We start from the raw sequence: 27892 nt of genomic DNA, 5'->3' as shown, positions 1-27892 counted from the left end.
AAAGGCTTCAGTTTTTTTTTCTTCCAACAGTAATGAGGCTAGGGTTAAAATTTTTCAGCGGATTATTTCAATCGGTTCTGTTTATTTTCTTAATGTTTGATGCATTTAAAATTAAACATTGTTAATGAATCAATCTTTCAGATTCATTCTGAAGTACTTTTGAATTAAAACAAAACAGAATGAAGGAAATTAAAAATTTCTAATCCGCATAGCGTTACCCCAACTGGCGTAGAAAAAATCACGTATTTGCGTTACGTAACCGGCGAAGAAAATTCACGCATGCGCATTCTGTTCTGATTGTTGCCATGACAACGTTATCAATGGATGATTTAAATTATTTTTGGGTTAGTTGCATGCTTTTGTAAGTAAATTGTGAATAGGTCAGTTATATATTTTTTGTATATGCTTATAGTTTTAAGTACATCGTTTTTAAAGTAGTTTTTTTAAAACCTGTTTTCAACCGTTTATTTTAAACGATTCATTTTATTTTCTTAGTGTTTGATGCATTTAAATTTAAACATTGTTAATTAATCGATCTGCTCATAATGAATCTAAGAAAATTTTGTTGACCAACTCTTGAGATATTACATAAATTTAAAAAGATATTCTTTAGTGCCCATAAAGTTTAAACGCTGGGTGACTATTTTCAGTAATCAGATTATAAAAAAATGCTTTGTTTCAGTAAAAAATATTATTATATTAATTGAAGATAAATTCTTTCCACTTTAATTCAAAGCATAAATTCTACGGGTGCTAACAGAAAATGAGCGAGATACATATTACGTTATGACTGAATTCCTTTATAATATTATGAATGAATTATATGATAATCAAAATTTGAAGTTTTAAAATATTTTGATGAAGAAGCTATTAAAGTAGAAATTGCATAAAATATTTAATTATTAAAATTTTAACGAACATTAAGATTGGCGAACCGGCTGGTCGCCAAAGGCGGCTAGTTCAAAATAAATCAGATTACTGATTATTAGAATTATGAATATTATTATATTGAACCAAATTGAAAAGATTCATAAAATTGGGCAGTTTATAAACAATTGGATTGATGTCTTCACAAAAAGCATCATATACAGAATAAATCAAAATCACCACAAATGAATATTTTATCATAAGAACCAAATCACTCATAAAAAAATGACACGCGTTATTTACATAAGATGAAGGTGGAAAATAAACCACACATAAAAAATCTCTTTTCTGTGATTAAACCTGACTGAAATCGAAATAGCCACAGGATACAAACAAGGAGCATCCAAATTGTGCGACGAAAAACAATTTTTGATAGCCACAAGGAACACCAACACCCCATCTACAAGAATTAGCTAAAGAACCACGACCAATTTTTTTTTCAAGAGATAATCGAATAGGTGCAAGGAATCAACAGTCACAAAGTCATATCTCTGAAGGACAAGTCATAGAACTAAAGAATTCAACTGTCTTGGTGCGTACACCACGAACATTTTGTTAAAATAAAGACAGTCATATCGAATAGGCCATGATAGCCAAGTTGATAGGGGGTTGGATTCGCAGCGCTTGGGTTGCGAGTTCGTGTCCCGCCGGCCGAAGTCTCTCCGTGTACATGGCAGCTGGCGCATGCATAAATTTGTCAGTTGCAAAGTCCTCCAAGCCGAGATCATTGAGGGTACTGGATCAGAGGTGATCGTTCTCTAATTCAGATCTAAATTGCGATCTGAATGAAATGTATGAATGAAGTCCGCCACGTGAAAAGGGCTGTGACGCATGGGTAGCTGAGATGCACTCCTGGCCCTAGATGGCGCTATTGAAACACTAAAACTAGGCTTAATAGTCATTACAAAGTTTCTGTTGATACATCTCCGTAATGAGGAGGCTTACTGTCCGATTCACATATTATTTCTCGAGATATCTGGTCATTTCTTAGTTTACCATAATACTCAGCGATTAGACAACCCTCAGGTCAAAACTATGCACACTCAATAGCTTTTGAAGGTAATTTTCATGTACTAGGACGTGGAAAAAAGCAATCGATATTTTATTAATTTCTCATATACGTAGTATAGAGAAAGTGTAGTAATAATAAAAAAATTCGAATACGAGATTTTGGCAAATCTCCAGGTTTTAGACATCCTAAATTTAAAAAACACATTCTTGGAAAATGTCCATTTTTGTCTGTGACAAAGACAACTCAAAAACACTTTGAAATGTATGGTTGAAATTTGGTAAACGGTCTTTACACCAAATTTGTATCAAATTTTGAACAAAATCCATTCAGAGGAAGCCTATCTGCCCCGCTGTTCGAATATAAGCTAACACAATAACTGCAAAACGAAAAGAACTAGATAGATGAAATTCGGCATACAGATTTAACATCTATTGTGTAGATACCAATAAAATTTTGAACCAAATACATGAAGGGGTTGACGGTTTGTACCCTCAGAAACATATAAAAGATATAATTAAAAAACAAATGAACTAAATATATCAAATTTGGTATGGGATTTTCTGACTACAAGTGTAGTTTTGTTTCAATCGACTGAGGAATAAGTGTTTAAAACACAGATTCGATTTTCGGACACTATTAACCGTATGTAAGGGATTAAACGCTATTCAATAAACATGCTGAATTCACGCCAAAGGTTGATATTTCGTAACTATTGAACATCAACAACATACAAGGCATTTTCTGGGATCACCCTTGTTAGAGAGTAAGCGAGAAAGCCTTGGAGATATAACTCCGGCTAAATTCGAATTTATGACACTGAAAAAATTTCAAATTCAAAGGCGCCAAAAAGTTTCTAAAACCATTCACTAGCTTCAACAATTTCTTGTAAACAAAAGTGAAGTTTTTCGATCTGGATAATATCGACAATCGAAGATAGAAAAAATCATCCAATTTATTGTGTGTGTGTGTGTATATATATATATATATATATATATATATATATATATATATATATATATATATATATATATATATATATATATATATATATATATATATATATATATATATCCTTCCAGAAAATAGCAAACTCGTTCGTTAACTCAATAGAGATCCATCAAGAATTGATTGATTACACCACAAATGCCTCTCTGGTAAAATAAAAAGAACTGCTTCAACATATAACATTAGGAAAGCATTAATTTGTGATAACAGAAATTAATAAAATTTACAGAGAAACTTTTTTTTCCCACTATCTCTCCTGCCGATACTACTTAAACAACTTTCTTACACTTTTTCGAAGATCACGGCAAATACTGAAGGCAAGTCTTTTCATTTACCGGAGATTAACCCCCAACCCTAGGGGCTAGGCGCTCCGTTAAAACATATCATTATATAACATTAGGAAGTCAGTCTTGAAATTTATAAATAATTCATTCTTCTCTTCAGCATTTGTAGACCTTCTCTCTGATGTTCTCTTAAAAATATGTAAACCATCGAGAATTTCATAAGAAACTGAGCGAGGATAGAACTTGGGACCTTGTGGTTCGCAGTCCAGTAACATGAACGCGATACAAAAGCAATTGCTCGGGTAGCGTAGCTGTTAACTGGCTAATAAGCTTTCATCACAGACTCTCCCTCCAGTGAGTCGAACGATAAGACTGTTGAGTGGTGATGTATTAGCTGTTGATTCTACCCATTTGAGTTGCGCCAAGTGTTGTGGCGAGCGTGTGTGGGCGAGTGGTTGCTGATGCTGCGTCAAGTGAGTCTGACGACTTTGGGTTGCTGCGGCCTTTTTGTGTTGCCGCGTCAAGTGAATGTGACGACTTTAGTTTGCTGTGGGTAGATGACGCAACAACAACTGTACGAAGGTTGAAGGATGATCATCCGAGGTCACCAATGTGATGAGCGAGGATAGAACCTGGGCTCTTGTGGTTCGCAACCCAGTAACATGACCACAATAAAAAAGCAATTGCTCTGGTAGCGTAGCGGCTAACTGGCTTATAAGCTTTCACCACAAGATAAGCGTCTACAGCACTCAATGACATATTTAAAAAAAATGCATTATAAACTTTTACAATCCCCACGGGGGGCACCTTAGAAATAGGGTTGAGACATGACGATTGATTCTCGCCGTCCAGATGGTTGCAGAAATGGACTGAGGTTGGCTACCTTCTACCGATTACGGAAGTGGTTGCATCGTAGCCAGTGATGGCTTTCTTGAGATTCAACCATAGTTTCCACCTTATCGCTGTGTTCTGGTCCTTCAGATTTTTCCTCGATTGCATTCGTGGCGGGCAGAGTAGCCTTTTGTGGTGTAGATTTGTACTTTAGATACAAATCTGTGTATCAAAATTTTAGCCATTTAATTATTCACATTTTGTTGCTGTTGTGCTAATTTGTGCCTGGTAGTCAGACTCCCCACGAATGGATTTCGCAGAAAATGTGACAGAAATCTATAAACTTACTGTAAAAACCACATATCAAATTTCATTCCTCTAGCTCTAAACATTTTTTGAATTATCGTTCTTACAAACTGAGATAATTCCAAAAAAAATGTTTTTCAAATTGGAGAAGGTTTGAAGAGTTTGGAATTCGTCAAAATCTCATGTTCGAATTGTTTGACGATTACTCTATGTATGCGAGAGTGGAAAAATGCACTAAGAACTGTTGTGGCAGATAATTCCATCATTAAATATTGGTTATAGTAAGATTAGGTTATCAGCAGGCAAATCAACACATATGTGCATCGCAAGTATCTACTTGCTTGGCGTTCTCAAGAACTTGCGTAGCAAAATGCTCAGCAAAGAACAATTTCCATCCAGGGAAATAGAGTGATATACTAAGTTTGGATGATAATATATCAACCTGATAATTTGTTAACAGGCACACAAAACTGATACAGACTAAGAGTACAAGGTATCAACTTTTGAACTTAATTGATACCGAATTTAAACTGAACTAAATATCGACGGCGATAAAGAACCAATCCTTCGAAATGCGAGTTTTTTAAAATTATATATATTTCACCCCTTATCATTACAGCCCTTTAGCGCATGCAACAGTGTACATATCATTGAAAATTACTCCAATACTAACTATTTTGGAAAAGCCTTTCCTCTTCCCAACCATCCATCAATCACTGTCAAAACCATAGCTACCATTACATCGTCATTTCCGAACAAGCAAAATCCCAATTCCGAGTCATATTCATATCAATATTAGATACCGCAAGTGGGAGAACCAATAACCACTGAGATAGGGTTTCATTCTGATGGGAAATCAATCGATTACCAGCTGTATCATGTACAATCGAGTATTTTTACCAGTATAAGCCTGATACATAACCGAATATCAACTCAAGCCTAAGACATATTCTAGTCGGAAGGATTTGAGGCTTCAGTACTCGAAGCAATTAATAATTAAAATTCATATAAGAAAATATAAATTACCTTTCAAATTTATTTACATTATATGGTATAATGACTTCTTGTGAGTAAAGTATTAGTAAACTAAAGCACTCAAAAAACCATTTCATGTCTAGTATTCAGCAAAAACGTTCCACAAATACTTCTGTTTTATCGATTTTGCAAAAAAAAAAATATATAGATTTTTTGCAACATAATCTGAGAATTAGCCTTAGGAAAGGGGGGGGGGTACAATTTCCCGTTCAGTTTTATGATATTTTTTTATTATTATAGATGAAATAGTATAACTAGTTACGCCTTTTATTTTTATTATAGCTCTTATACTTTTTTGACATAGAACTACAGAATCCTACTTTTGTTACTGACACCAATATATGCCACTGTGCATGAAAGATATTTATCATGCGTCCCATATTTATATTATATATATATATATATATATATATATATATACGGCAATTAAAGTCACTTTGTTCTAATGCAATTCACTTTGTCAAAAATATAATAGACAGAACATAGATTTGGAATAAAAAAAACCGAACTTCATAAAAATGAATTGCATCAAAACATTTTATCAAGAAATAAATGAAAAATAACACCAAGAAATAAATGATTAATTGAACAATACAATGAGTAAATTCATACAAAAATTTCTCAACATATTAAAAATATTGCAAAAATACTAAATAAAAGGAAAATAGTAAATCCCAAGAATAAAATTGAAAAAAAAAAAAAAAAAAATGAATAGAAAAACACTGTATGTATCACGACTGACATAAGGTAATACAATGCATAAATTAAGTTAGAGATTTCCTTATCCCCTGTTAAATGACCACCTTTAAGAAAAAATCATTTGGATTTAAATAATACATATGGATAAGGTATGATGGATTTAATTTATTTCCTTGTACTTCAACTTCAAATCCTTATTTATTATTGTATATTATATATATATATTTACAAGTTTTTAAATAACTCTGAGATTTTGGATTCTGTTTTAAACAAAATTTCAAAAATTAGAAAACCTAACTATCCTTCTTTGCACGAAGACATTTTCTGTAATAATTTTTTTTTATTTGCTTTTTTTCCTATTCTCATCAAAGGTTTTCTTTCTCAATTCAGAATGTTATTAATTTCCTTTTTCAAAATATGAATTCCCAATTTTATAGTACACTTTTCTTTTGTGAATGCTGTAATTTATCTTCAAAGGAAGTATATTTTTTTTATAGAACTTTGTTTTGCTCTGACAATACAGAAAACTATTTACTATACCTTTTGTGTTGCCTAATGCATTATTGGATGCATCTATTTATTTATTTCTTCTCAGGCTGACTTCATGTAATAATTAGAAATCAACACTTTCAAATAGACTTACAAAAAAAAAAAAACTCATTACAAATCTAAATTGATTTCTTAGCACTGCAAAAAAAAAAAAAAAAACCATTTTTAATAAAATATTATTTTACATTTCATTGCTTTTTTTGTCTCATAAATGATAAAATAGCTTGATGTATGGGGGTGCTCATTCTAATATGAATGTTTCAAGACTGAAAATTGTTTACTATTTCCTTTACTAAATGTATTGGAAGTTTATATTTTTCAATATGATTGCTGTATTACTTTTTTTAAATTCTATGAATTTGCAATTAAATTATCAGTGAAACATTTAAGGGGGGAATGAAATACTCATTCCAACTCAAAACACAAGTGTTCTTGTGCAGGCTCGACAACTCAAATTTTATATTTCTTTCATACTAGGTTAAAAAATAAAGAGGGAGAAAAACCCTAGAAAACTGAAGTTATACATCATCATAACATATACTTGTCGGTCACACTTGAGCAGTGCACAAAGTTTCTTTTCAATACAGAAATAGACCTTCAAAGATACAGATTTATGCTCTGCTTACGATCGGAAATATATTCAGTGGAATGAAAATTTGAAGGCAGACAGAAAGTTTCAAATTAACGATTTAAAACAGACTATTACACAATAAGATTTCATTTTTGGAACTACATCTCAGAGATTAACAGTACACTAAAAGAGTTAAAACGATTTGACTATACAACTGTAGTGGACATGTTATATTTTTAAAATGTAATCATTTCAATTGACTAAAAATCTTAAAAGTGGAAATAACAAATAACAAAAAAACAATTACATGAGTATAAGGAATCATTTGTAATAGAAAAATGAAACTCAAGTAAACACTCAATACATATTTAACTGAAAACTTTATTTACATAAATAAACAAAAGTTAACAAAATATTTACTTTTAACAAAAAATGATGAGGTACAAAATATTTTAATATGAATTTTCATCTGAAATTAGAGGTATCTATGACTTTCTATTTATAAACATCCAAATTGGTCGTCTGGGAGGCATTATAATTTACATATTAAGAGCAATAAATATTTTTAAATGATTTTCACGTTACTCTTAGTCATGAATATTTGCATCCTGTAAAATTATAAAGAAATAAAAATAGAACTGATCTAATTTAAACACCAAGTAATAATAATAATAATAGAAAAATACACAAATACTTGAAATAAATTAGACATAAAACAGTTAACTTATTTCAAGCAAAGAAAAAAAACGATATCAAAATATTTGCTGGAAATTTAAAGCATATTCACCTGGTAAGTCCACTGTCCATTTAAAACTTAATGTCTAGAAAGAGAATAAAAGTGAAGACATCAAAACTCATAGAAATCTATGTGATTTTTGATATTTATTCACATTTTACAATATTTAGTTAATGTAGAGAACACTTTTCTTCTTTGTATTAATGAGATGATATAATTTACAATGCAAGTTGCTATCAAATCCTCAGGACAAGACTTCAGTACTGAACACTGTAAAAGTGTACCGAAGCAAGATAAATTTGACACTTACTAATGGTTTATTTTCATGTTTTACCTTGAGCAACGTTTTCCTGAAAGAGAAAAAATATATGTTAAGAATTCACCCTTTTAATATTTGAAACAAATAGAAACACAATTGCTAAAATCCTAGTTTAGTGTGCCCCTTATTTCACCAAAGATGACAACAGAAAAAAGTCACCAATCAAGACAGCTCGCAATATAAACACTACTGTGAAACAGTTAGTTACCCAAAATTTTTAATTAGAATTATGAGATTTATTGAACACAATTATTTTATATAAGAACACTTTTTTTAAAAAAACGTTTTGTATAACAATTCCTGAATTTCCTTTGAATTCTGAAACAATGAACTTGTGCAAATTGGCTGCACTGGTTTGTACATTAAACAAAATTCTAACAAGTGATACATTCGATATCTGAAGAAGGCAATGGGCAGAATTTTTTTTTTATTATAAATAAACATCCTACAGCTTCACTAGCAGCACAACTGTTTGTAAATAAGGTGACAGTGAAAAATTTCTTGAAAACTGATATCACATCCAGTAGAAACTGATATCACATCCAGTAGTTATGTTTCCATAATTCTTTCTACTGACTCATGCTTTGTTCTTTGCCCACCTAGCTTGAGTATGAAATCTTAGCAATTTTGTTTTGCATCTTTCTTTCCATTGTTTTTGGGGATTATAAAATGCTGTTTAGTTGCTGTGTAAAGGAAATCATAAAATGGGACTCAAGGTTTCAGTTTATAATTTCCCAAAAGGCGTGAATCTGAGAAAACAGTGGATTGTTGCCATTCACAGAAAGGTTATTGAACTCTACAAAAGCAGCAAGGTATGAAGCTATTTTATCAATATATTCTTAAAGAACTCGTTTCATGACATAATGTAAGAATAGTGTTATCTTTTTATTTCCTTCAAAAATAAGAAATGGGAAGTTGAAATAGAATCTCATGAATCTCACAAAATCATTTCATTTCTGTAGGTTTTTATGGAAAAAAGAATAAGACCTTGGATAAACAAAAAAATTGTCGAATATATAGGAGAAGAAGAACCAACTTTAGTAATGAATCAGTTGAATAGAATTACTTTTTTACAGAATCTAGTGCAAATGATATTATTTCTTTATGAATAATTTTTGCTCTGGCTGTTTATAGATTCTTTATTAAGATTTATTGTATACATAATTTATATACATAAATATTTAACATTATCAAGTTTGAAATGCTAATGATTTAGAATTAGGGGTAATGTATGCTTACAATGCAATGTGTTTGAGTGCATTATTGATCAAAATAACTCGTTATTTTCTGCCAGAGCAATAATATTAAGAATAATAAGAAATTAATTTCTTAAATATTACAATTTTATTTACCATTTTACCTAGCTCTGTAAATTTTGTTTACACTGTAAAACAAAAATAAACATTGAACATTATGAGGATATTGTTATTGCATAAAGACTAAATTTAAATTAGTATATAAGAAAATCAAATCATAATTTATTAAATGGGTTTCTAAATTATATTAAAAGTCTGCATTTCTCTTAATTTAATCAATGTAATTTGCATATAACGCAGTTATAGATTGCAGGATAATAAATTTATTTCTTACCTATTGCATTATGTTTTATTTACTGTAATCGATCTTGCTAGTTTCTGTTCATTTTACCAGTAAAGTAAAACAAAAATAAACACTGAATCATTATTTTGAATTTGTAGTTATTATTTAAATTCTGAAAACTTATTTGAAGAAACTTGAACATTATTGTGATAACAAACATAATGAGAAAAAAAAATTCTTAAAATGTTACTATGGTCATCTACAAATATATATATTTACATAATTATTGTAAAGGGAGAGGAGAGGAATCATTGTAGGAAACAAATTGTAAACTTCAAACTATAAAATATATTTTTTTTAATATTAGAAATTGTATTACAAGAATTTTCAGTTTTGTTTACTTAGCATTAACCCTAGTTTTAGATCTTAAAGTCACAATAAAGGAATTAATATTTCCAATAGCTTAAGAGACTGTTCATGGTTTCAATAACATTCTCTCAAACAAAACTTTTAGGATTCCTGACATAATAACCTGATTGTAAATTCTTCACACATGCATCATTTCATAAGCAGAAAACATCACAGTACTGCTTTTATGTCAACTTTACTTTTATGCAGGAGATATGTGTAGTTATATATTCAATTTTGTATATGTTATATGCTGCTGAAAGAAACTTTGTCCCAATGGTCTAGCTTAAGTGACAGACTAAGTATATCTGGCTTTCACTTAAGCTTGTCTTTTCAGATTTTATCATTTCTATTGTCATCTTCAAATACTGAGCAAAAGTTACTGTCTTTCTGAAAGATTAGTGAATTTTTATTCTCTTGCTTATAAATTGTAGACTATTTTGAAGTATATAGACAATTTATTAAGGTTACCATACTTGCGGTAAATTTTTGGGCATAACATTTTTTTTTTTTTTTTTGAGAAATTTAAGTAAATGTGTTTAAAAGTAAATTAAATATATTTTAAGGAAGTTAGTTTACATTAATGTCATGATTTTATAATTTGTAAATTGTGCAATTTGTTTTGCCAAGCACTTTAGGGGGTTAACGTAGAAATGCATTTGTTATGTTTTTTTCTTCAGGATCTTGGTTTTATTTGATTTGACTCTTAATCATTAATAATTTAAATAAGTATATCATATTTGCAACTATTCTCGAAGGAAATATAAACTTGAAATCAAACAAAATTTTAATAATGAAATGTGAACATACTTTGGAAAATACAAATATTTATAATGATTTTTTAGTTGTCAAATAAAGTAATTGAAATAGAATTAAATTATCACTTATTAAGTAATTTTATCAGTTTTCTTTAACTGATAAAATTACTTAATTCTACAGAGACATTCTTACTATAAAAGATTAAAAATACTCCATCTTCCTTAAACATTCAGAATATAAAAGCAATAAAATATAAATAATAATATATGTCTGTGTTTGGTCAAGTTCAACTTAAGTTTCAATTTAGTTAGCATTTTTAATATTAATGAAAAGGGAACGTATAATTTTAGTATATCTCCTTTGAACTTCCAAGTGAAATTCCCAACAAATTTTGTAATAAAAGGAAGAAAAGGAAAGGAATGATGATTTATGCAAGAAGAGAAAGTTTGCCATTCTCAAATCGATAGTGATATGATCTATCAATGATGATGTCAAGATGCAGCACTGAAGCCTTATTTCCCAACAGTAACGATAGCAGACATTTTTTGGAATAATTTTCATAAAAAAACAGCAGACATTTGCAGTGATGCAAAAGATGTCATTTTGGTGCCATATGTACAGGGTGTCCAGAACAAGAATTATGTGTAATAAAATGAAAAACCGAGAAAAGCTGGAAACTCCACAACGATTCATGTGGGAAGTATCGTAATTGATCAGTTAAGATCTGCTATTGAACGCATTGTCAAACAACTTGAAATTTTGCAGGTAAATGAGGGTGGTCACACGAAGCATATTTCCCTACATCATCCTGAACTGCTCTTCTAGTGCAATTTCATCCTAATCTGTTCTTGTTTCTGCAAACTGAACTGTCCCCATCTCCAAACAGCATACTGTTATTTTTTCCTTACTTTACTTAATGTGGTTTGATGACAAGTGTTCAGAAACTGGTCAATAAATGTGAGCATTGTTTCTTGCATTAAAATTAATCTTTTTCCGGAAAAGCGCTCTCTGACATATTTTGGAATGAACACCCCACCCCCCCTTAAATTCCGTAAGTGATCTCGTGTATAGTCTATTTAACAAATTTTGTTGCAAACCGTTCACCCGTTTGCATTGTAGATGCTGTTCATAGGGGAAGTTTAATTATTACCACACTGTATTTCAAAACATAGACATCGAACACACAAATACAACATTCCTCATAAAATTTCTGACTATCCCAATTATCAAAAATCAGATTATTGATCACACACAAACTTTATCAAATAATCATGGGAAATCTACAAAAAGAACAATAAATTGCAAATAATAACACTGAATTAAACATTAAAAATAACACTGAATGTTTTATTAGAAGCAATACTATTTTCAATTATGAAACATATTTTAAATAAATTCTTTAATGGATGTCGATCATTTTAAATTTCCAGTTCTTACATAACTGTAGCAGTAAATGCACAACTCAACAAGAAAAAAAAATGTAAACAAATCAGTATTAGGATTACTAGGGAAATAATTTTCTTTGCCTTTTTGGAGTCACCATATCATCAACAAACTCTGGGGCACACTAAACTATGATTAAACCAAAAAATTTTGTCAAATAAATAAAGAAATTTAATTGACATACCTGAAGACCAGAATCAGGTTTACACACTAATCCCAATTTTTTAGCTTCTATTTCATAGATGAGTAGTCGCCACATTTTGACTACAAAAACTTCTGCTTCTTCATCTAACACCTTTAAAAGGGGGAAAAAACTTTTTTTAAGTAAAATATTTATTATAACAAAAAATATTTTAAAAACAAATTCGTAATAGTAAAATCTGAATACATTTAGGAATTTTAAACACATTAACAGGGGTGTTTGTGGGACCCCAAAAAATCCCCTGAAACTTTTACGGACTTACTACCGGCATTTTGGAGTTTCGAGAAGGGGGGGGGGGAGAAATGAAAAATTACAATTATGAAGTATTGAATGACCTAATTATAAAAGTTCAATGAATTACTTTTTTTGCAAAATTAATAACCATAAATTTTCAAACATATAAACTACTACATTTTATGCAAATATTTTAAATTACCTGAATTAATTCTTTTAAAAAATTATCTAATTTCTGCTGCTATTTTTTTATTTTCTGATGTTTGTGGGCTTGTCTTTCTTTTGTGGTGAACTCCATAATTGCAGGAAGGTTGACTTTTATTTTCCTCATTTACAGTTGAAGAAATTTCCTCGAGAACTGCACATGCAGAGGTAGAAGCAGTTTGCTTTTCTGCTAATGTAGAAGGTTTTTCAGAGACTTTTATAGGCGACTCATCTGAAATACATGTTTTTAAGTCCTCTTCATATGTTTTCCAACTTCTGTTCATATTCAGTAAGAGATCTTTGTGAATTGGACCAGTCATTGGATTTTTTGAGCCATATTTTTCACATGAGGTTTCTTTAGAAGCCATTAAATCATATTTAATAGTCTGCACTGCATCTAGGGAATCAATCTTAAGAGAGGTTCTATAGTCAGTGACAAGTGTATCCATTAAGTTGAATGCACTTTCCACTAATGGGCCATGGAAGCAGCTAAGGCAGGCTTTGACCAATTTAGCTAATGTAGGATACTTATAATCATTTGTGAAATCATCTTTTAAATTAAAAACTTTAGACCAATATTTATCAATTGTACACTTGACTTGATTTCCACTTTCATCAGATGTGTAGAGCATTTCTTTGGTGATATCAATATCACTCTGGTATAACCTTATTTCAGTTTCTACTTTTGACTTTTCATTATCACTAAAAATATGGGACATAAAAGATGATAATTTTTCAAAAGCTAATATTGTACTGGTTTTACCTCTTAGCTCTGGATCTAATGCTGTAAAACTAATCAGATATGAATTTTTAAGGGGTAATTTCTGTTTCATATGCTGAAATTTCAAAGTGAAATTCTCTTGCGTACATAAATAAAAAAATATTTCAATAAGCGAAACGAAAAATTTACACATGCATCAATAAATGAAACGAAAATTTTACACAGCGGAGAAAAAAAAGTTGCGAAGCGATCAATGACAAATAGCTAATACGGCGAAAAATCCCCCTTCTCTACTTATTGGCGCCACGCCAGGAGAGATAAGACCTTTGAATCCAGAGTCACGTGATCGCACATCTGGTCGAACGCAGTCTCTCCCTTTTTTTTCTGCCGCGCCTACTTGCCGAAAAGAAACCAGAAGAGAATGTCCGAGAACCGGGGGAATGAGTCATAACTCACAATAAGGAAAGAACAAAAAACAAGTTTTTTCCCCCTTTTCACGCATTATCACTGCCTTTGGAGAAAGAAAGGAAAAGTTTTCACCACACACACTGACCTTGCGTTTTCTGCTTTCAAAGCAAACAAAATTACCCAGATCAAAATAAATAATTCATTATTATTCCTACTTCCTTTTGAACGACGATCCCCGGAATTTCCGGGTATCGAAGTTCAAAATCCCCGGAATTCCGGGGTTTCCCCGGAGCACAAACACCCCTGCATTAAATTCTGAAAATATTTATACTGAATCAGCTGGTTTTATGTTATAGGATCTGCACATTGCATTATGTAACATGCAAAACATCCTAAAAGGTAGATCATTATACATAAACTACAGAATTCTAGTCTAAATCAATTCTAAAACCTTATTATATTACAATGTTTTGAATTAAAAGCTCGATTTTAATTCAATTTTTTCTTTTATTATTATAACAAATAACTATTTCATGGCAATTAAGAGCTATCTAATATACAAAGAACAATGCTCTCATAAATTCGAAAATTAAACTAGGAATCAATAAGAATTTACAAATCCATTTATTCAAAATAAAAATAAAGACAAAGAGCTTACCATTGATACATCATCTAAAATGCTTTGTGCTGCACTACCAGCCATTATTTTTGAACATATAAATTCTACTAAAGTTGGTTCTTCTTCTCCTATATATTCGACTATTTTTTTGTTTATCCAAGGTCTTATTCTTTTTTCCATAAGAATCTACAGAAATGAAATGATTTTGTGAGATAAGAAGAAATATATCAAACTATATATATATATATATAACTTTTTTGCTATGATACAAGTTGCTTAATGATTAACCTTAACAAAATAACATTACAAAGCATGATTACTTTGTTTTATTTATTCATTTTTGCCAAATGATGTATTTGGGCATCAATTTGAACAGATTTTTCAGTCATCAGTTCATGGATTTCCTTAACAAATAAGGTGAAACGTTTTTGTGCAGCCTAACGTACATTTTGAAACTATTTACTTTCATTGAGCATATGTGAAAATATTTCCGCTATATCATTGAATACATTAAAAGTTATAATGCCCATAAAAATTCAGCTTTAAATTATTATTCTTTAATTAAAAAATTTGAAATTGATTTATTTTTTGACATAAAACTTGACATTTTTGGATTTGATGTCATATTTCCCTGTATTCTTTTTAGATATTAGGTACAACATCAATGATGACTTTTTTGAACTTGCAGGCATTCTTGCATGTTTTCCTCTTTTACCAAGATTAGTAAGTTTTCCCATATTACTTAAGCATATTATCTTCTTACAAAGCAAGCAGTACAACAAATGGATTTTTGCCAATTCATATTTAATATGAATTTTGAGCAGTTCACTGTTTAAAAAATAACCTCTCGAATCTACTTTGAAAAATCTGACAGTTTCACAAATAATAGGCAAATCATTCAATAAACTCAAATATGGTAGTTAAATACCACCACGCTTCTCCGACCAGAGAAATGTATCTTATTCTTTCATGCAGTTACAAAGTTAGTCATTAACTGCAATTCAGGAATCTCATGGAAAAAAGGACAAATGTCTTGAAAATCAAAACTGAACTGATCTATACAAAATGGGTAGGAGAAGAAAAGGGGCAAGTTTCTACATTATACAATCATGAATGGTATTGTTTCATTCTTAGAAGTTATGATTACGATCTTTTATTCTTGCAATCTTTAGAGTTTGGCAAGTTTTAAATGGGGGGGAAAAACTAAAATTCTCCGTGCTTTTTCCGGTTTCTATGAAAGTTTTAAAATTTCCTTGCATTTCCTCTGTTGACTTTTAAATTCCCTGTGTTTTTCTATTTCTCTCAGTGGTATGGCAACCCTATATCTGCACGTTTATAAAATAATAACTAGAGCAAAACTTTTAAAGATAACAGTAACTCAAAACATGAAGAAAATTCCTAAAACTTGATTAAAAACAAAATCTAATTATTTAAAAGAAAATTATTTCCCTCTAGTTAGAAAAAAATATTTGTCTTTTGTATTGTAATAAAATTCTAGTAAATAATCAAAGAAATATGTAATCTAAATATTTTTTGCTACAAGAGATGTTATTTCTTAAAGCAATAATTTAATATTATAGTATTTTATTTTTGATTCATTTAATGTGCAACTGCTTATTTAATATTAACTTATTATTATTTAGCATGCAACTTATGCTGCATTTTCTTATAAAGCAGCACTTACAGACATTAAATGTGTTCCTCCATTACATAGGGAATTTTTTTAAAATTGTTCATAACTAATAATAGCTAACGGTAGATGGGGGGGGGGGGGTAAAAAGGAGACAATTACCATAATTACCATTAATGTTTTAAACTAGCCAAGAAAGTTTGTAATTTTATTAATATTTTTTATCTGCCCCTCCCCTTTCAAAGATAGCTTTATATTTATTTCATCTCTCTCCTCAAACAGACAACAATATTTTATACATTATTTGCAAGAGAATGAATTATTAAATAGAAATATCATAATTAAAAAACTTAAAACTAGGAAGAAAGTTTTTAAAGATGAATTACACCTTCTTTTTAGCCAAATTAATAATAATAATTCAAATCAAGTAAAACTTTCTCTTCATTAATTACACAATCTAACTTTCTTTTAATGCAGAAACATACTAACTTATCTACAACAAATATAACTTAGTAGAATTTATTATTAAGTTTATTATATAATGAATATTAATGCTGGCATGTGGTGAACTGAGAGCATAGAGACTCAAAGGTTCACCTCTGGATTCTGAGACACACTATTGTAAAATCAGTTATACAATAAATTTGGTAAGTAGAATTAACAACTACAATTAAGTTGTTTCCTGAAATATTGATCATTCTGCTATCAAGCAATTAATAGAGATTATATATATGCACAGAAATCCCTCTTACTGCATATTGCTTCATTAGAAATTGCTATGTCTACACTTGATTCAACACCTTGCTAATTAATGAAGCTGGAAAATATTTTTAGAAATGCCCTGAATACGGCTAACTAAAAATTATTCATTCAGAGGAAAGAAGATGTAAAATAATTCAAGAAATAGCTATTAGTTAAAATTAAAAAATAGGCTTCATCGTTTCCAGATGAGTAATTACCACGAGTTACATATGGGAAAGAAAAGTAGGTTTTCCCTTTCCACTTTTATTTCATGATATATACACTTTTTTATTTGCTTTTGATTAATTAAAATAATATTTTGCCTTAACAAATAACAAGGTAAAATTTAAAAAATAAACCTTCAATATTAATATTTAAAAGCCTAATGAACAAGCTGGTCAGTAAAAATGGCCAGTTTTATTGAAACATCACCCTGTTGTTTAATAAGAATGAAAAATATAAATCGAGTGAAATCAGTGTACCACAAATTATTGCTTGGCCAGATTAAAATGTATATTCATTACTTCTAAAATATATAATACAGTTATTTCACAAAATTTCATGCTTTAATAACACGAATCACAATGATTATTTGTCTGGCAATGGTTAAGCTATTTTTACCCTCGATTCAACTCAGTTTGATGGTTATTTTTATCTCTCATTTCGATTTATTTCCTTCTTCTGATGAAATCGAGGTTTTGCTGATACAGCACATCCTTTTCCAAACATTTCTAATAACATTTTGCCACTTTATTAATTAGATAAGCAAAGTATTGAATTAATTGCAGCTACAAAAGCATCTAATTAAGATGTCTGAAGTGTTCATACAGAAACTGACAAGACCGATTTCTGTACAATGTATACTAAGAGTATAAATTTAAATACAGTTTTTTTTTTCCAGCAATGCATTTGTATATAATATAGAAACAATCAAATAAATTTTTTTAAAAACCAAAATTGGCCCCTTTTTAAAGAGAACATTTGAATGGGACCACAATAAAGTTTGAATGCAAGTCATAATTATGACATAAGCAAAAAGAAATAATACATTATTTTATTTAGAATGCAAAAGAACCAAATAAAATTAGGTATCTGAAAAACACACTTGGCAATAAGACAACTTAAACAATTAGCACTTACCTTATCAACAACTGTCCAATCTAAATTATAAGCAAAAAGTTCATTCTTTTCAGTAGGAATTTTTTCAATTAAATTTTTTATATGTTTCCTTTTTTCTTCTATTGTCATTTGTAAGATAGAATTTGGACTTTTAGAATCTTCATGATTATCATCTATAGGAATGAGCTTTCTTTTCTTTTTTGTTTCTGTTTCTTCATCATTCACATTGAACACATCGTCAACAGTCACTTTTCTTTTATGCATACCATGATTATTATTGGCTGGAACAGAAGGGCTGGAATTGTGTTGCTGAGTTGGACTTCCTCCTGAAAATAAAGAATGACAAACTGAATATTGATTGATGAAATGTTGACCCACAAAGCCTTAAAATGTTATTAACCCCTCCAGGACCAAGGTCTTGTTCATGTGAAGTACTCAGCTTCATTGCACAGGCCATTGCCGTGTATTAGTGAATTTTAAATGGAACAATCTATTTGAATATTTAAATGCTATTAAATACTGTGAAGCTGCAATGGTTTCTTCAACAGTCAAATTATATGGCAACTGATTTTCATGTACAAGTATTAGTGTCTATTCCACACTTCTAGATTTAATAAATTTATTGGTATAAACAAAAGCTCTTTAAAAATACAAGGACAATTTAAAAGTTTCTTATTCTTTGCTTTCATTCTTTCAAAGAATTCAGGAAAGTGCATTCAGCAGACTGTTGTAGGGGTGAGGGTGAAATATTTCTGGATGTGTTAGTAGGAACCTTGGGATTACGTTAAGCTTTATTTTGTTAGTAAATAAGTAAGTTAAGTAATAGTAAGTAATTAGTAAATAAGTAAGTTAGTAAGCTTTATGTGTTAGTAGTTGGGATTATGTTAAGCTTTATTTTGTTAGCACAGATTAGAGACAGTGTTACCCTCCAAGATTATGTGAAATGATAGCAATTTTCCTTTGATGCAAAAGACACATATAGTTAAATATACCATTAGATTCTCACTCTGAGTCTACTATTAGTTAGTCTTCAGAAATAAAACACAATTAAAGATGAACTTGTCAGTAAGAACTCCCAGGACTGGGAATTTCAATATCCACAGATTATTATGGCTTAATTTCCTTTAAATATTTTTTTTGTATGGATAATATTTATAATTTTGTTTCCATGTGTAAATTATTTGTTTTTGCAGGTATATTTAAAAGTTGAGTATTTTGCTTGTTTTATTCATTTCTATCAGTAGGACATTTTTTATATTAATACAAATTAAGTAGTTGTATACTATACACCTTACTTGTAAAACTGAAATCATTAAGTTGCTGATTTCATACTTTTTTTTTTTTTTTTTTTTTGCAAATTAGGCTAAACTGCAAGAAATGCACGTGACGCTCTAATTAAGGGGCATTTGGTTTTGACAGTGCTTCATTCTTTGCAAGATGCTCTAAAAGGAGTTAAATCAAATTTTAAGCAAGTTTAACAGGAGAACCTATATAAAAACGCTGAAACATTTTACAGAAATATTTAATAAATAAAACACCTAGCAACTGCTCATGCATAAAGTGAAAGAATGGATGTCCTTGAGATTAGTAGAAGCGACAGAAGCACACTCTGCTGCAATAACTGCAACTTATTTAAAATAACCTCAAAGTTAGTTGAAATATTTAAAACGCTTTATACAAAAGAGGATTTTTGATACCATTATTTATATGGAAGGGAAAAGGTAGTAATAAATCACCCTTTTCCTTTCCTTTTTTTTTTTTAAACTTTAATATCAACTGATACTCTTGTTCCACAAAATCTGGGGGGAAAAATCAATGATAAAATTATTTATAAATTAATCATTCACTTAAAATTTTAATCACTATTTGGTGTATATATACTATATATATCAGATATTCAAATTTCGAGAAGTTGCTCCTAAGTTATGCATCTCCATTATCAAAACCAATTCAATTAAAATTAATAGCTGAATACTAATCATATGTCCATTTAATGTATACAATTTTTTAAAATTATTTTATACATCTGACACTAAATTACAATATGATTCATTTGAAATTTTGATTGAAATCTAACTATATAGAGAGGATATTAAAATAAGAAAATCAAAAATTCTAAAATTTAATAATATTTTAAAACATTAAGTAAAAAATATTTTAATAAATTTATTTCATCAAAATCTTTTTGTTCATCTTTGCACCACTACGACTAAGACATGAAATGAGAAGAAAAGAAATGAAGGCTTGAATTTTTTTTAAAAGCATATATTTTCATTCATTTTTACCAACAAGAGTGCAAGAGCACCCAAACAAATATTCACAAATCTTTGATTACGAAGATAAAATTTTCTGACTTGTATATAAAATACGTGGCATGTCATTTCAAAACAGGAAATTTTTATAAATGAATGTTTTTAGAACAATACTTTTAACTCCGATTATAATATAAGGTTCAATTTACCAATTAAAATTATTTCTTAAATATATTTTCACACAAAAAACTAATCAATAAAAACTAAATTTTTTTGACATAAATATAACAAATTTTGCCAACCAACAATGGATAAATAATCCAACTTTCAGTTGCATAGGTCACATGTTTCATACACATGACAATGGGAAGATTTAAAAAGTACAAGGAACGAGGAAAGGAACAAACCTAGTCGCAAACTTGTGAAGCCCATAAGTTTGGTTTCTTCAGGTTGAGCGATGACATCAGAGAAACCTGAGAAACTATTTTGAGATATTTCTTCTTCTGGAATAGGTCGCTTAGATGATAACCGTTCAAATTTCTCTTCAATAGATATAGGAGAAGATATGGTCTTCGGTATGGATCTCATTTTAACAGGAGAAGGTTGTATCTCCGGTTCTGGCTCAGATTCAGGAGATTCCGGCTTGGGAGGTTCCAAGTGACGGCTTTCTTCCATCAATAACTGAAATATAGAAATTCAAGGAAACCAGTATAAATAATCTGGATAATAACAGTTGAAAATCAAAAATTAATAGCATAAAAAAACTTGTAATTTGATATTTTCTTTTATTTTAAAAGAAAATAATCAAGTCTTATCACCATAACATGTTTATTTTTCCTTACTTAACTCTCTCAACTACTATGTAATATAGCAAATGAAGGGAGGGTCAAAACAAAAGCCATGCTCTAAATAGATAAGAGCCCAATAATAATTCATTGCAAAACAATTAAAAGTAAGAGGACAGAGGAACTATTCTACTATACATTATATCAAGGAACAACTTTTCTTTACAGCAAATCATCTAATTCCTATAAAGGCTATAAAGTGTATTTACATGCACACACCAAAAGCATATAAAAGTTGTAAGCATTATAAGCATATAAAAGTTTGAAATATAGCAACATATCTAAAAATTTTCAATATATAATTTAATAATAATAATTTAATACATTCATACGGGCATGTTTAACTGGTGGCTCACACAAAATGCTCTAAAATACGGTTGCTACCAACAAAGATTTACATTCCAGTGTTTCATCAGATAGTGGTGCATACAACCAAAAATTTAAAATTAATTTGTTCAGTAACTAGGAAAAAAAATCCACTTATTTAAAAATTAAACTAAAGAAAATTCATTATTTATTGAAAAAGCAGAATTTATTTCAACTCAATAATAAAAACATATTTTATTCTTATGCAATTTTGTCAAAACATTTCAAGCACTATTTACAATACATTTTAAATAAAACTTAAAAAACATTGTTAAAAATAAAAAACAGCATTAGTTTCCAATGCTGTATCCCCCCCCCCCTTCTTTAGTTTGGCACTGCCTGAAATAGCACTTGAATAGCTGTCCATAGAAAAACTGCAGCATTAGTTGTTGAAGCATGTCTTCAAAGTTTTTGGTACTGAATGCATGCATCAATGGGTACAATAACAAAAATACTGATTAAAATAAGAGGAATAAAAACTTACTCTTTCAACTTCCGCTTCTGGGTCAGGATGTCCCTCTTCAACAAGCTTCTTACGAAGTTCATCTAATTCTTCTTTTTCTCTCTGTCTATCAAGCATGTCCTCTTCAATTTCTTTTTCTCGCTCCTTCATTCGACGAACTAAACCATTTCCTCTGCAAAAATTATTATTTTTTAAGCATTAAAAATCTGCAAGTAATAAAAAGGGAAAATAACTTGCATTAATGACTTCAATGTTCCTTACTTGAAATATTTAGGATCATCTTTTTCATCATCATAATCTTCTAAGAATTCTTTTAACCGTCTGGCTTCTTTAAGCTAAAGAAATAGGTACATAATTAGAAAATAAATCAATTATTTAGTCAGCAATCTTTTACTATCTATAAAATCCTTTTTCTACAAAATTTTGCAGTGTGATCTTACTTCATCTCTTTTTTGTTCTTCTGCCTTTATTCTTTCTTTTTCATATTCTTTAGCTTTTCTTCTTTCTCTTGCCATCCAATTTTTAAGACGCTAATAAATATAAAAATATTCACTTGTCTGATTTCATTTTATACACAGATTTCTCTTATTTATAAAAATTTAGATGAATATAATCAACTTTTTTTTTTTAAAGTTCAACCACAATAAATCCAAGATTGTAATTATTTTAAAAAATGCAAAATAATGTCCAAATAGTATTGCATATTTAATAATACTATATTCTTTGATGTACTGGAAATATTCACTAAATCAATAATATTAAATGAGCATAAAATAAAATGAGTAAATTAATCAATTAAGACTCAATTTTTAATTTAAAGCAAAGACTACAATAAATTGCTTTTAAATGACAATAAAAAAAATCAAGGTTTAGAATAAGAATAAAATTAAATTCAGAATTCAAATATATCAATAAAAAATGGCTAAAATGTCATTTTAAAAACTTTTATGAATATATATATATATATATATATATTAAATTTAGTAAATATTAAATCTATGGAAAAAATAAATAATATCTGATCAAGAACTAAGCAATTGGGGTGGGGGAATGCATATTGACTTCATAGCAAAAGTAAAAAAGAATCAATAGGATATCTTTCATTGAGCCACAAAAATGAAATATAACTTTTCTATTAATAAGATGTGAAGAGCTGACAGATTAAAAGAAGGAAGGATCCATCCCACAGCCTCTCAAGCAATTAATCATTAGCATTACATGTCAGATTGTCTAAATGAAAAAAGTATACATCTCCAATAAACAGACATTAAAACGAACTAAAAATAAGCTATATAAATTCTATCAATTGAATCACCCCAGAGATTCCTAGAGTTACTGACAAAAATTTACTACATACACTCAAATTAACTTTAAATTGCTTTCATGACTAGAGTAAATTATTTTAACATGTATTAAATGTTTTACAACAGATCATTTACAGTAACATTTGATGATGGGGAGGGGGAAGTAATGATTATGCTACAGCAGAAAAACATAATTGCATTTGTTTTTGATTTTTTAATAAAATAACAATTAAAAGGAAAGCATGTAATCTGAAATAAGACAGACATTGGAAAAAAAGAAAATCAAGTTTCTATATTCAAATTTTTTTTTCTCCACATTTTATTTAAGTATTAACAAATAGTAACAATTTATTCTCCTTTCAAAAAGGAGTATATAAAAAGCAAAACAATTAAAGATGAAAGTCAATTATACATTAACAAGAAAAAAAAATTAATGTACTCAATAAAAACAAAGTACAAAAACAATAATTGTATTCAAAGGTAATAAAGCTAATATACGAGGTATACATCCTTCCAAGATCTACTGACAGGTACCTCAATTCTTGATAAGACAAAAGTAATAAAATATTTTTGAAAAAAAAAAATGCTAAATCAAATTAAACAATTCTGAAAACATACCTCCTGATATATACTCTCTTTTTCCTTAGCTTTTCGCTCATGCTTTTTCTTCTCATATAAATCATCATCGTCTTCATCTCTAACTTCCTTTTCTTTTGGCCTGAAAAATTAAATGTCTTATAAATGGAATCTATTACAAACTGTAAAAAAAAAAATTAATTTAATATCATGAATATTATATATTTTTAAGAATTACTGCAGAAAACAAAATATCTTTGCTATTTTAAATTTAAAATAAAAATCCAAGAGTCATTTTACTTAACTCTAATAATAATTCATCAAATAGGTTCAAGACTTTTGCTAATTTCGTGAATTCAATACTTCTTTAATATTCTTATTACTTCATAATTAGTAAAATGATGCATTCAAAAGTGACAACTTCACTAAATTTTTGATAATTGCTATAATCATTGTTCATACAATCAAATGCTTAGTGATAATAAGCTACAATACCATAATATATCACTACAATACCATAATATATCACTACAATACCATAATATATCACTACAAGTATTTTTGTGTGTCTGGTACATTATTCCCATCCTAACCAACATTCTAATTGTTTCACAAAATTATTTAACTATTTTGAACAAATTTTATTACCTATGATTATTTACTAAACAGATTTAGCGAAATACCAAGAGAAAATATTACAGTTTTTTAATAAATTAGATGATGCAAAGTAGAAGAATAGTATAAAAAGGAATCCAGTTCAAAAAATATATATATAATATCCTAACAGATATAAATATACAAGATATAACTTTATCATTTATCTAATGATTATGCCGATCATAGAAATGCACAATGGTATAATATGGCCACACATATACTGAACAGGGCTATTTGGAAAACACATATTTAAAATTTATTAAATGTGTTCTTTCCAAATTAAAATAATTTAATTAATATCTTATAATATTGTTATAAGTTTTGTTAATTTCTTTGAAATGAAGAAAAGAAACACAAAAATGCATATTTTACAGTCAATGAGTTAATTAAATGGAAATAACGGATTACCTAAAGTTATTGTACTTACTTCTCATCTACTTGTTCTCTTTCTCGAATCCATTCACTCACGTCTCTAGATGCAGCTCTTTCTATATGTCTTTCACGAGACCTCTCTCTATGGGTTCTGGATACTATTGGCGACTCTCGAGGAGATTCGTGCCTTCTTTCACGACTGCGGCGTCTTCTACTACGCTCTTCCCGTCCACCAGAACGTTCTTTTGATGCCCTCTTCTCTCTGTCTCTTTCACGCTCTCTTTCCCGTTCTCGCATCCGGGGTTCAGGGGATTCATAGTCCCGTCTTCTCTGCCTGTGACCCTTATCCTTATCTCTCTCCTCTTCAGCTCTCTAGGCAATATAAATACAACAGAAACTTTGAGGAACAATACAAAAATCTGATAATTTTACAGCACAACAAAAAAATTTACTTGATTGAGAAAACACAAACATTAAGACATCACTGCTTTTTGAAAGAGCAATTTCAGCAAATAAAATTTTTACCAAGTCAACGGCACAAGTAGAAACAATTCCATCCACAGTCAAGGATGTGTTTGTTTTTTCAGGAAACGCTGTGAAATATATTTCATGAGAGCAGAGATATAACATTTTAACAATGACTCGAGTAACTCAAAAGGATTGATTTCATTAAAAGTCAAACGATAGAACTTCTTTACTTTTTAAAAAGTATAGAAACATTTACCCTGCTGGAAAACATAAGCCCAATTCTATTCCAATGCTGCCATATTTGTAAAAATTATAACTGAATGCAACTTGAGATAGGAAAAGCTATAACAAAATAGGAACGAAAATTTATTAACAAGAAGTAAATGAATATCATTAAGAGGATACTAAAGGCAGACTGAAATAATTTCTTTAATGTAATGAGTAAAGGAAGGATATGATGGAAGATTTAATATCTAATATTTCAGACCAAACAAAAGTTCTCTCATTCCACTTTCATTAAAGGCTTACATTTTTAAAAATAATAAAGTTTCATTTTAAAAATATATGTTACAATTTTTGGGTTCTCTTGATGATTAGAATAATTAAAATTTGTTTTTCTCTAAACTTTTTCATTTACAATTTAATGTTAATTCAAAATATTTCTTTCATATGAACATTTAAAATTACTTAGAAAAATATTGAAAATGCAAAATGTGAAAACTGATTTCTTTTTGTTAAAAAAAAAATTATTGTTTTCTATGATAAAAATTTAAACAATTAAAAATTTTTTTAAAGGAAAAGCAAATAAGAAGATTCTACCTATTTAAAATGCAGATATTTAAAGAAAATCCATTACCAAATACATCTATTTAAAGTTCCTTTATAAAAATGGAGAAAAGAGCATAATGCATTTAAGAAATCTTGACAATCTTACATTTGTAAATGCTATTAATTAATAACATTTATTTTTCCACACAATAAATATTAAGATATAAAACATTAAAATTGATTTAGCTTCCAAATTTCTATAATGTGTTAACTTTCACCCGTAAATTTCCATTTAAATTATATAAACTAAGTTGAATTTATAAGTTATTCACACTTGTTTTCAGCAATTAAATTCACTATTGGCATTAAAAAAAGTTATTAGCAATAAACTGATATTTTATTTTGATCTGATTTATTTATATACCAGTGTAACAAAACATGCAAATAAAGAAATAAAAATTATACAGTCATTAGAATTTCCAAAATAAGTAAAAATTTGAAACCAACTCTATTATGATAAAAGAGTTTAAGGAAGATAAATAGGAAAGATAAAGGAAAAACATTTTTCTAGATCAGTAAATTCCAATGGCATTTAAAATCTGGAAATTCTAAGGCTGAATAATTCAAATATTAAAATAACAGCAAAATATAACTTGCAAAATATTCTGATTATCCGTAAGCTAGACGAACTATGTGTAGGCAACTTCTTCTTTCAAGAGCTTCCTTCACTCCCAAGATGCTAACTGGAAACTCAATACAGTGGTTTTGTCTCAGATATCAAATAAAATAAGTTTCAATTAACGAATTAAAGTTGCTTATCCACAAATTTAAAAGCATAATATCATGACACTAAAATAAAATTTTAATTGTTCTTAAGACACTACTGCTAGGAGAAGATAAAAAAAATATATATGCGATTGTTCGTATAGGAGTTAAGCTAACTTTACTTCCTTGAAATAAATAGATAAATAAATAAAACTTAACCAAAATTGTTTGTCGTGCACAGCCAATGAAATATTATCAACAAATTTTAGGAAAATAAAATGCCACAGAATAATGGAAAGAAATAATGAAAAAGAACAAACAAGAAAACTTCACATACCTTACAGCAAAGCATGCTGATATGCAGATGGTATAAATATGGAGTTTACTATTATAATCAAAAATCATTTTAAATTATTGAAGACAATTCAATATTAACCAGCGAATGAAAAAGAAAGGACAAAAAGTATAAAAACTAATTGTTTCAATTAGGAAAGTGTGCGATTAAAACTCTACATTACGAAGAAGGTCAATAATGAATTTTTTACTCACCCCATTCAGAATTCCCTTCCCACCCCTTAGACAGAAATGATATATCTTATTTAGAAATAAAATACTAAATTCTTAATTTAATTCTTCCATTTTTTTTCCCAAACAGCTTATAAATTTGTGGAAAATAGTGAAATATCTTCAACTGCAAAATGTTTTGATATGACAGAAGACTAAATATTTTAAAAACTTTTAGTTATTGTATGCTA

At 29.1% G+C, this 27892-nt stretch overlaps 1 protein-coding gene across 6 annotated transcripts in view; it reads right to left on the bottom strand.

The window, feature by feature from the left end:
- Window positions 1-7584: 7584 nt before the first annotated feature.
- The window catches only part of LOC129974901 (RNA-binding protein 25-like), a 51108-nt gene continuing 30800 nt past the window's right edge, over window positions 7585-27892 (bottom strand). For all 6 annotated transcript variants that reach the window (XM_056087683.1, XM_056087685.1, XM_056087682.1 and 3 more), the window contains 10 exons: window positions 25192-25508; window positions 24150-24249; window positions 22668-22757; window positions 22489-22562; window positions 22249-22399; window positions 20961-21234; window positions 18323-18627; window positions 14851-14997; window positions 12608-12718; window positions 7585-8305 (listed from right to left, as the gene is read on the bottom strand). In XM_056087683.1, coding sequence (XP_055943658.1) covers window positions 8279-8305; window positions 12608-12718; window positions 14851-14997; window positions 18323-18627; window positions 20961-21234; window positions 22249-22399; window positions 22489-22562; window positions 22668-22757; window positions 24150-24249; window positions 25192-25508 — 1596 coding nt within the window. In that variant the 3' untranslated portion in view covers window positions 7585-8278. The remainder of the gene's footprint in view (window positions 8306-12607; window positions 12719-14850; window positions 14998-18322; window positions 18628-20960; window positions 21235-22248; window positions 22400-22488; window positions 22563-22667; window positions 22758-24149; window positions 24250-25191; window positions 25509-27892) is intronic.

This window comes from Argiope bruennichi, chromosome 7, assembly GCF_947563725.1.
Source record: "Argiope bruennichi chromosome 7, qqArgBrue1.1, whole genome shotgun sequence".
Taxonomy (NCBI): domain Eukaryota; kingdom Metazoa; phylum Arthropoda; class Arachnida; order Araneae; family Araneidae; genus Argiope; species Argiope bruennichi.
This window is presented reverse-complemented; position numbering and strand designations above follow the sequence as displayed.